General features: G+C 34.0%; 2 protein-coding genes across 2 annotated transcripts; both read right to left on the bottom strand.

The window, feature by feature from the left end:
* Nucleotides 1-1,072: 1,072 nt before the first annotated feature.
* Nucleotides 1,073-2,543, bottom strand: LOC114758936 (anthocyanidin 3-O-glucosyltransferase 5-like). The gene has a single exon (XM_028948039.1). It carries the CDS (start codon nucleotides 2,541-2,543, stop codon nucleotides 1,083-1,085), a length of 1,461 nt encoding a protein of 486 aa, XP_028803872.1. The 3' UTR covers nucleotides 1,073-1,082.
* Nucleotides 2,544-8,866: 6,323 nt separating this feature from the next.
* LOC114758935 (olee1-like protein) lies at nucleotides 8,867-9,876 on the bottom strand. The gene is made up of 2 exons (XM_028948038.1): nucleotides 9,711-9,876; nucleotides 8,867-9,225 (listed from the first exon to the last, which is right to left on the bottom strand). The coding sequence occupies exons 1-2, from the start codon at nucleotides 9,874-9,876 to the stop codon at nucleotides 8,867-8,869; spliced, it is 525 nt and encodes a 174-aa protein (XP_028803871.1).
* Nucleotides 9,877-10,023: the final 147 nt, after the last annotated feature.

The raw sequence follows: 10,023 nt of genomic DNA, 5'->3' as shown, positions 1-10,023 counted from the left end.
TTTTATTTATAAACTACAAACGAGATCTTATAATTAGAATTGGAGGAAGTATATCAAAAGTAAAGGCCCCAAACATCACGATTTGAGACTTAGGTGCACGGATTCAGCATGTTGTTCCGGGTCTATTGTCCTGCACTGATGTTTTCCTGAGCTTTGGAACTTTATTAAACATGACTTTTAGGGTATGTTTGGCTCAATAAGAGGAAGGGGAGGGGAGGGATTTTAATGGAGGGAAGGGGAGGGGAGGGGAGTGGAAGGATTTTAATAATATCTTGTTTGGATTTATAAAAAAAGAGGGGAGAGGAGGGAAAAATATTTTAATATGGACAATTTTGCTTTTATTTTATTTAAGGCGTGAACATAATGGTTATAACATGACAAAATATAGACATAATGGTCACAACATGACAAAATATGGACATAATGGTCATAATATGACAAAATATTGTCCTTTCCCTCCAAATCCTCCCAATTTTGGAGGGGAGGTTGAGGATAAAATTTTCCCTCCCCTCCTAAAATTTGTGTGTTGCCATACAAGGGGAAATGATTAAAATCCCTCCCCTTCCCTCCCTCCCCTCCCAAATCCCTCGTATCAAACACACCCTTAGAGTGTTGTTGGGCTTGCAAAAATCATCTAAACAAGTCTTATTTCATAACAACTTTTACTTTCTCGAAAGAATTGATTTTCTGGGGAACCAAAAAATGTTTGGTTATAACCATCGCTTTCCTAACAGAGTTTTTGGGGAGCATAAGATGTTTGAGTAATTTTTTCACTTCGGAAAGTTTATTCTAAAAGTCTGTTTTTGGGTTATTTTTCAAAAAACTTTCCGTTACTTTCTAATGATAAAAGTTTTTTTAAAAAAAGCATATTTAGACATAAAATTGGTTACAATAACTAAGTTTAATTTTATCGAATTGACTTTTTGACAAAATAAATATTTAATAAACAAAATTTTGATTAAATGAAACCGAAACATACACCACAATTTTCACTTAACGGAGGAGCTTATACAGTCATATATTGGCCAATCAGCGATCGCCACTTCATTGCCAAACAGGGTTTAAGGGGTCCAAATTCGAAGTCAAATTTTACCGTTGACTTTCCATTGGCTGACAACTCGGGCGAGTGACTCATAGCCATTGGAGGACCCATCATTCCTCAATGCTTTGGCAGCACTTTGTTTGAGCTCTCTCGCTTTGCGTCTCATCTCCTTCCCCTTTTCACCTTCCACCGTCATCCTCACAGCCCTCTCTACCTCCTCCCTCCCAACCACCCTCTTCCCCGCCGTCTCCTCCGCCACGATTTTCACCGCCACCCCCACTTCCTCTGCCATTGTCGTTGCGTTCATCCTTTGCTCTGCATAAAGCGGCCATGCTATGATCGGCACACCGTGAGACAAACTCTCCAGCACCGAGTTCCACCCACAGTGAGATAAAAACGCCGCCGTCGACCTGTGTCGGAGCACCGACAGCTGTGGTGCCCATGACGGCACTACCAGTCCCCTCCCTCTCGTCCTCTCTATGAACCTTTCTGCTAGATACGTTCTAGGATCGTTCTTATCTCCACCGACGTTGAAAAACGTAGCAGTTGCACTGGCATCGTTCGGGGCTCGAACCACCCATATGAACCGTTGCCCGCTCAGCTCGAGACCCCATGCTAACTCCGTGAGCTGCTCCGCAGACAAAGTTCCCCCACTGCCAAGAGCAATAAAGAGAACCGAGTGCTCTGGCTGTTCATCAAGCCACGTTAAACACTCAGCACCGGTTTCTGTTACCGGCTCGGATTCCTTTATCACCGGTCCGATAGGGTAAACTGGTGCTGTGAGTATCTTCTTGTAGAAAGCATGCTCTCTGATGGCTCGAACTGGTACAGGTTCGAGATCTTCCCACGTGTTCAAGAACACTCCATCCGCCATCGGAACTCTGCTGAGATGATGCAGAAACCATTTATAGTTGTCGCTCTTTCGGTTCCCGACAAGATCAATAAGGTCTTGAGTTCGAACCGGAGAGCACCCCGGAACCTGAACGGGCGCCGGAAGGTCAACAAACTCGCCGGCCACGTCACGATCAAGCTGTGGGAGCAACAAGGTAAAGGCAAGCAAGTAAGTGGAAGCAGTGAAGAACATGAAGACAGGGATGGAAAGCTCCTTGCAGATTTCAAACGCTTGGGTGCAGAACAAGTCGATGACGACGGCTTGAGGCTTGTGGAACTCTAAGAGTATGGATTTTAAGGAAAGCAAATTTTGTTGTACGTTTATAGAGAGACGGGTAAGAGGTGAAGCGTCGTCATCAACCATGTCGGAGAGATCGACGGGAGGGAAGTCGACGACGGAGAGGCCGGGAGGAAGGTTGGGGGAGTGGAGGAGCTGGGTTTGGGCGACGGAAGCTTCTGTGGTGATGTTGAGGAAGGTCACGTGACAGCCATGGAGGAGGACGAGACGCTTAGCGAACTCGAAGAGAGGCGTCACGTGACCCATGCCAGGACTGGCGAGAACGACGATGTGTGGTTTCTTGGATTGAAGATCTGTAACACCTCTCGCCATTGTTGAAGGAAAATGTGGAAAGTGATGATACGAAACTCAAGTAGTGCAAGCAGATATATAGAATCCAATGAGCTTCTGGTTAGAGAGTTAAGGCGACAGAAAATAAAAGCAGACAGATAACTTCACATGCATGATGATCGCCGAGTAGAATATTTTAACATTTCTCGCATTTCATCTTAATTATTTATTTACTTTTTCTTAAGTGATTTAATTAATATAAATATAAAAACCATCAACTATCAACTATCAACCAACTCTAACTAATATTATTAAAATCTTGTAATACCTGATTTATTTAAAATTGAGTCGTGTATAATATTATAGGATCTGAATGTATTCAATTAATAAAATTTAGATAATATCTTGATTAGGATTTGAAAATATTGAATTAAATAGGAAGTATTATAATTAAATAGGCTTTCAATTGAAAGTCCAAACGAAAAATTTATTAATTAATTTTGGATTTAAATAATATCTCATTTAGGATTTGAATTGGATGCTTAAATAAAAAAATTAATAATTAATTTTAAGTTTGAATGATATATTAATTGAGATTTGAATAATATCTATTAGAATTTTCAATTTAATCAAATATACTAATGGGTGCACCGCACAAAGGATAAATTTCTAGTTCTATTAAAAAATATATGCTTGACTAAATGTTGTTATAAATGTTTGCAGTAAAATTATGTTTAAAATTTTTAAATTATTTATATAATTTTTTAAATTTACATTATTTATACTATATCGTTAAAAAAATACATGTTTGAAATATATCATTTATACTATATATGAGGGAAGTTACTGGTTGACTCTCTTCGTTACTCTTGTTGTTTAGGTAATATCAGTTTTCATTAAAAAAATATTTTTAGCCATTTAAAAGAAATTTAAAAAATAAAATTTGTGATGAAAAATTAAAATTATACAATTTTATAGTATGATAAAAATTGATAAATTTTATAACATACTAGTAAGGTTGAAAATAAATTAATTAGAATTATTTTTATGCTGACAAAAATTATTTTTTGAAGATATTTAAATAATTCTTAGGTTAAAAAACAGTGTTATAAAAGTTTAAGAGTCAAATTTATAGTGGATGGAAATGAATTTTCAATTATATAAGAGAAATTTACGTGACACTTTTTTTTTTTGTAAAATTAAGAGAATTCTCAAGTTATTTTGGGATTGAATCTAATCTCTGTTGGGTTGAGAGCGTTAAGGTTAAAACCCTTCTAACAAGTACGCTTTCTGATATTTAAATTTATGTTTGTCTCCTTATAAAGACGAGACTACTCACTATTTTAATCAAAAAGTTGTTGGTATGTAGCAGTACATTTTAATTCAAGAAAGTTCATATATACATTTTTAAATAGCGGAAAGATTTTTGTAATTTTGGCGAAGGAAAAGAGTGACTAGTGTATTTTAATTTTAATTTTTATTTAGAGTTATAGATAAATCGCAATAGTGTGCTTTTACCTCTGTAAATAAAGTATTTTTTATACATATAGCTAAGGATTTTATTACTACAAAAAATTCAACAATAATATTATAAAATAAGATATATCATCTAATTTGATAGCAAGTCATAAATTATAGTTTATAAGACTATGTAAACTACTTTTTTTTTAAATTATAAAATTTAATTAATATCAGTTAAATGTTAAAAATTTTCACAACTTTCAAATTTTCCGTTAATCATATTAAAGCTATTATTTAAATTAAGAGTATAAGAAGTTAGACTATTTTTGAAAATGAATTTAAAAATATTTTATTAAATTTTATCTCTATCTTTTTATCTTTTAATAAAATTTCCTTTTGATAAAAAAAATTATAAAAACGTAAATAAATTTGATCGACATCAAAATTAAAGTTAAAAAGATAACTAACTTCCAAACCGCCTAAGAGCAAAGATAACATTTTAAACTAAGGGTAACTGAGACAAGAGTATTTAAAAAGATAAACGGTAAATATTTTATTAAATTTTTTAAGGAATCTTGTATTAGTGAAGCATAAGTAGAGAATCTCATAGGATCGAGCGAGATGTGAAAAACATAATAAATAGGATCGATATCAAATTAGTTAGTTTGTTAATTTTTGTATAATTATTAAAAGATACTCCTCTAGTCCTATTTATAGGACAGAGAGAAAAGATATTTTTTTGTCTTTTGTATAAATATATAATTTTACCCTTCATTTATTATTGTGTTGACTTTGTTTATATGAGGTATAATATATATTAAATAGGGATAAAGTTAGAAGGTTATTAAATTTTAAATGAGAGTTAATGAAGTTTAAGATTTTTTTTTGTCTGTATGAAACATGTTAGAAGTGCGTTATAAATAGGACTAGAGCAGTAGCTACATAGGAATGTGTTAAACAGTAGTTACCATAGAGATTGATGAGAACAAATTCAAGTACTTTTTAAATATTTCATACATGTGAAGCTCTGATTGCTCACATGCGCAGGAACTTTTTTATATTTGTCATTGAATATAGTATTTAATTTGGTCTTTAAATATAATATACTCTTCTGATTCTAAATATAAGAATCATTTTATAGTATAATTTATATTACAAAATGAGTTTTATATTTAAAATCAGAAATATTAGTATTTTGTGGCCAATGCCCGCGTGCTGCATTTTCAATGCATGAGACGACGACCCGAGATCCACTATGCCAGGAAGGTTTACAAAGAGGACAAGAGGAAATAATCGACAAGTTGCCCGCAGTTTGTGGGTTGGCACATCATAACTCGCAGGTGGCGCGAGTTAAAACAATTGGCATCCTAAAAAATTGGCAATTTATTTATTTCTTAAAAAAAAAAACATTTTTTAAAGGTTAACTCGTTAGTGAGGATGAATTGGATGATTATCAAACAATCAAACAAATTAGATCTTTAAATGCGGAAAGAAACAAATAAGTAGGGTAGAAGCAAATCTTACTGATGTTAAGTAAAGACTGAGAGAGACACATCAACTTTATGATATGTAGCAAACTTTTTAGCGCATGGCAAATCATCTAAGAGTAAAGTTGACTGGAACTCATCCAGCTTGATTGATTAATTATGTCCTAATTCCTCAGCTTCAGCCATTATATTCTGTCTTCTTCCCTCTCTTTCACATTCATCGGATAAACCGGCATGGTAAGGAAATTTTATGGGCATCTACAAGGTGAAAAATGGAGCTTCCATTTTGGTTAATACTGATAATGTGGTTATTGATGATTTCTGAAAATTCATTTGGAAATTTCCTTTGCCTTAAAAGATGTCGCTTTTTACATGGAAATGCTTTGGACATGGTATCCGTTCTTGTGATGTTTCAAGAGCTCATCACCTTAATATCTCTTCCCTCTGGGCTTTTGGTTGTCAAGTGGAGGAGATTTTAGAGCATCTTTTCATTCCGTGCCCTTCCTCTCGAGCTCTACCATTTGGATGCGTAACATAAAATTGCATCATGATAGCTTTCAACACTTTACTGTTTGGTTAAAGAATACTCTTCCTACTCTGGTGAAGCATGGATATGTTAATGATGCCTGCAAAATCATTTGCATTTTAAATGCCATTTGGCAAAAGCGAAATATGATCCTACACTAGGGAAAGAAGGTATCTTTGATTGCAACTATCAAAGAGATACAAGGCGCACACACTCTCTCTCAATTAGTCTTTTCTCCTCAATCTGATCTCAATAATCATTAGTCACTGTGCAACCTGTTTTAAACTATAACTCTCTTAAGTAAAGAAAGATGGGATGTCATTCTTTATAAATTCAAGAAATAGAAGATCACTCACAATCATGGATTCATATATATGCTTTAATGGATCATCATTACAAGAATTTTTAAGGAGATGCAGAAATTACAAGGGTTAGATCTTTCTTTAGCTATGCTTAAGAGCCTCTCTTCTTTGAATTAAAAGTTTTGGAGTATTTGTGGATCATGAACTGCACTCATTAACTGTGAGGCTGTGAGCTACAAGCAAAAATGTTTTACCAGGATTCCACCCAAGCCTCGTCCTTCTGATCCAGTTTGGATGGATATTTTTTATCTTTTCATCTTGTGTTAGGAGTTGTAATTCTAGAGTAGTTTCTCTTCCTTTGTTTTAAAAGTTTTCTTATGAAAGTTGTAGGTCTTTATTGTTTGGGACATTGTGATTATTTATCTTAATATCATTTTGTCCTTTTTACCAAAAAAAATTAAGAGTGAAATTTTCAACTTGAAGTTAATTAACCAAAAGATACTGAGAAGAAATGAAAGTTCCTTTGGAAAAGGTTTCTTTAAGTTGCCAATCCTCTCACATGGATGAATTGCATAAACTTGGCTCTCTCACCCGCATATGAGATGCACATTATTGCCTGAACAAGTCGTACGTTAGCATTTTATTTTTAGACTTAGAGAAAGTGTTTGGTCTTTTGATTATTTATAAAAGGCCAATGCATCTCCTGCATTTTTTTAATGTTGGTGGCGATTTTAAACGACCTGAAAAGCTTTTAGGGAGAATATTTGTTTAAGGATCAGAATAATAAGTTATTTACACATAAGAAAACCATAAATTTATGAAATTATTGTGCCGTTCATATGATTAAAAAAAATTAGTCACATACTGAAAATTAGTCGTAAGATTATTAAAAAAATTAATAGTCATCACATATATATAGAGAATATCAAGAATATTAATTAAAGTTCCTGTGCTCCTCTCCACACTTAGCGATGTAATTTCTTAAAATTTGATGAACTGGACTTTCGAGAGGAGCCATGTGCAATAATTTCATATCCAATAAGTCAAGCATCAGTCATGTGATAATAACAAGGTTCTTACAATATCAATAAAAGCTATAACTAACTTGAGGTTATTAAAAAAAATTACTTAAATTAGTTATTTGTAATCTGTAATAAATATGTGTTGATTTTCATAAAGTATTATATTTAATCATATGCATTGAAAACTACTTCTCGGTAGGAATCTCTTACAATCAATATAGATCATTCAGAAAAAATATAAATTTAAGACATAACATAGATTGCATTTTTATATTTAAGATCAAATTCATCTCAACTAACTTTTATGTCAAGAAGTAAAGATAATATAATTAAAAGAAAGTATGTACATTAACGAATTTTAATTTGAATGCACTTGCCTAATCTCCCTCTCCACATGCATGTATCAATCAAATCAATGTCTTATAATCTATGGAGTTATTGATGTTACCCCGCAACATTATTGAAAATTTAAAATATAATTCAATCATATCCTAGGAAGACACTTTCTTTCCGCTACTTGCTCACACGTTAGCCTTGCTGCATGTTCATTGGCATGTTTCTACTTTGACTTTCATGCCAAAATTTTGCTCTCTAGTGCATCGTGCCCGAGACTTTTTTAATACCTTGGTGGCATATTTGGATGGCTTTTGCTCCACACAATAGTAAGTGCAAAGGATGGTTATGGTCATCAAAGCTCTCTGAAGTGTCATGGATGGTGGCGTTTTGGTTGGTTTTCTTGTACCGTGGTTCGAGTCTCCCTTACTGACTTATTCTAAATTTAACAAGTGTAATTGGCTGATCTTTTTACGTAATCATTTAACTTATATTGAATAAAATTGTCTTTTTATAAAATAAAAATAAAAAGACACTTTCTCTTTCTATTCCTCTTTTAATTCATTTGATTTTGGACTTGGTGCAAATACGGTTAACCCGCCAAAAACATGCTGACCCGTTTTAAGCTGGGCTGAAATTTCAGCCCAACTCCCTGAAAGTTGGCATTGTTTTGTCTTATTTTTTAGTTTTTCAATTTAATTACAGATTTTTATAAATTAAATTGAAGTTGTTTTCATTTATTTTTATAAAGTTACATGGTTAAATTAACATCAAAATTTACAAATACAAATAGATAAACTATTTTACATATCCATCATTATTTCACAAAGCAAGCAAGCAAAACAGATCCGCCATGGAGCAAAAGTCAAATTAGTAAAGGACAACATATGATACACACTCTTTTGCTTGCATGTCTAAAGAGATGGATCATTTCTATACTTTCTCTGCATACTTCACTCGATACTCAATCTCTTCTGTTCATTCAATGTATTAATTCATTTGGTCTAAGAGTATAATATCGTTACTTGTGGCATCAAAATACATAAGTTATCCTCCTAGTAAATCAAAGATCAAGGGGGGAAAAACTCCTTTATTGTAAAATAATTTGAAATTAAAGGGGGAAAAAACGGTTTTCTTCGAGAGCATTCACAAAACTCCAGGATTATATTCTCTCTATATAGTAGAGAATTAACCCTAACCCTACTCATATGGAAGAAACAAGAATGAGTAGTGCTTATTTATCATCTAAAGGGGTGCCATCAGGCTTCAATCCAATCTCTTTGAGAGCCTCAGCGCACTCAGCAAGAGGTTGCTTCCTTGAGAAACCCATAGGGCTTGCACTGCGAAGCTTTGCTTTCATGCCATTCTTGTTGGTGATACTGATCTTTGCAGATTGTTGCAGATGTTTGGCTTCGTCCCACTCTGCACAATCTTCTTTGCTGCTCTTTATCGGCACAACCTCGCACACTTCCTCGGCGTGGTCGCCGTCCACCACGATCTTGTACACTCCGTTCTCGTCCGTTGTCCCCTCTTTGTCCAACGTTATGTTCTTTGGGTTCTCAGCGTCCATGCACCGCAAGCGTACGGTCGCACCTTCACCATTGTTCAACTTTGTCAATATTAGGACATTCTTCCTCATATATATTATTGTCGTGACAGTTAATTGAGAGATTTACTTTTAGTCTTTTGTCTTTTATATTTGTAACTGTTTTCAAGCTATCCCCATTAATTGTATATATTAAAAAACTAACCTCAAGCGCACCTTTACGCCTGAAACTTGAGTTGATATACTTATAAACAAACTGAAAACATCACTTCATTCATTCCAGGCCGCAAGATATCAAATTGTCACTGATTTTGTGTAGAATCAAATAATCAAGATAAAAAACATTTAGGAGACTGGGGCATGTATTACAAGAGGTATTAATTCGAGGCTCTTTGTCCATTATCAAATGGGGTATTTCAAAAAAATCAATACACATTTGTTATAATAAATAACTAATCTTTTTGATATCTGTAAATTAGTTATTTATCTTTTATCTCTCATTAGCATAATGGAAGGAGTCAGAACTAATTACCAGCCATGGGCTCGCTGAGCCGGGTGACAAATTGAACGTCGCATGTGTCACAATAAACTGAGCCCTGCACAACCAGCTCTTCTTCCTTTTGGCCATTAACAGAACAGAAGAAGGCGAAGAAACAAAGGAGGACTGAGGCAATGATGAATAGGTTAGATTTGGCCATTGTGTGAATTTGTTTTTGTTTGATTTGCCTTTGAGATATCTGACTATTATTATGAGAGTTATGAAGTCAGTTTCCAACAGTTTTGATTCTTCAAAAGGGTCAAAGTCAAATTACTAATTTGTTTGTTCGTCTCAATTTACTCTCTGA

Source organism: Neltuma alba, unplaced genomic scaffold (assembly GCF_004799145.2).
Source record: "Neltuma alba isolate B1F8T4 unplaced genomic scaffold, ASM479914v2 tig00010775_pilon, whole genome shotgun sequence".
NCBI classification, from domain to species: Eukaryota; Viridiplantae; Streptophyta; class Magnoliopsida; order Fabales; family Fabaceae; genus Neltuma; species Neltuma alba.
The sequence above is the reverse complement of the archived record's forward strand: the minus strand, read 5'-3'. Positions and strand labels throughout refer to the sequence as shown.

Excerpts from the sequence above, each read along its gene's own strand:
- LOC114758936 (XM_028948039.1), bottom strand. The coding sequence starts at position 2,543 with ATGGCGAGAGGTGTTACAGATCTTCAATCCAAGAAACCACACATCGTC.
- LOC114758935 (XM_028948038.1), bottom strand. The coding sequence starts at position 9,876 with ATGGCCAAATCTAACCTATTCATCATTGCCTCAGTCCTCCTTTGTTTC. Across the intron at positions 9,226-9,710 it reads GCTCAGCGAGCCCATGGCTG|GTGCGACCGTACGCTTGCGG; the intron begins GTAATTAGTTCT and ends ACAATGGTGAAG.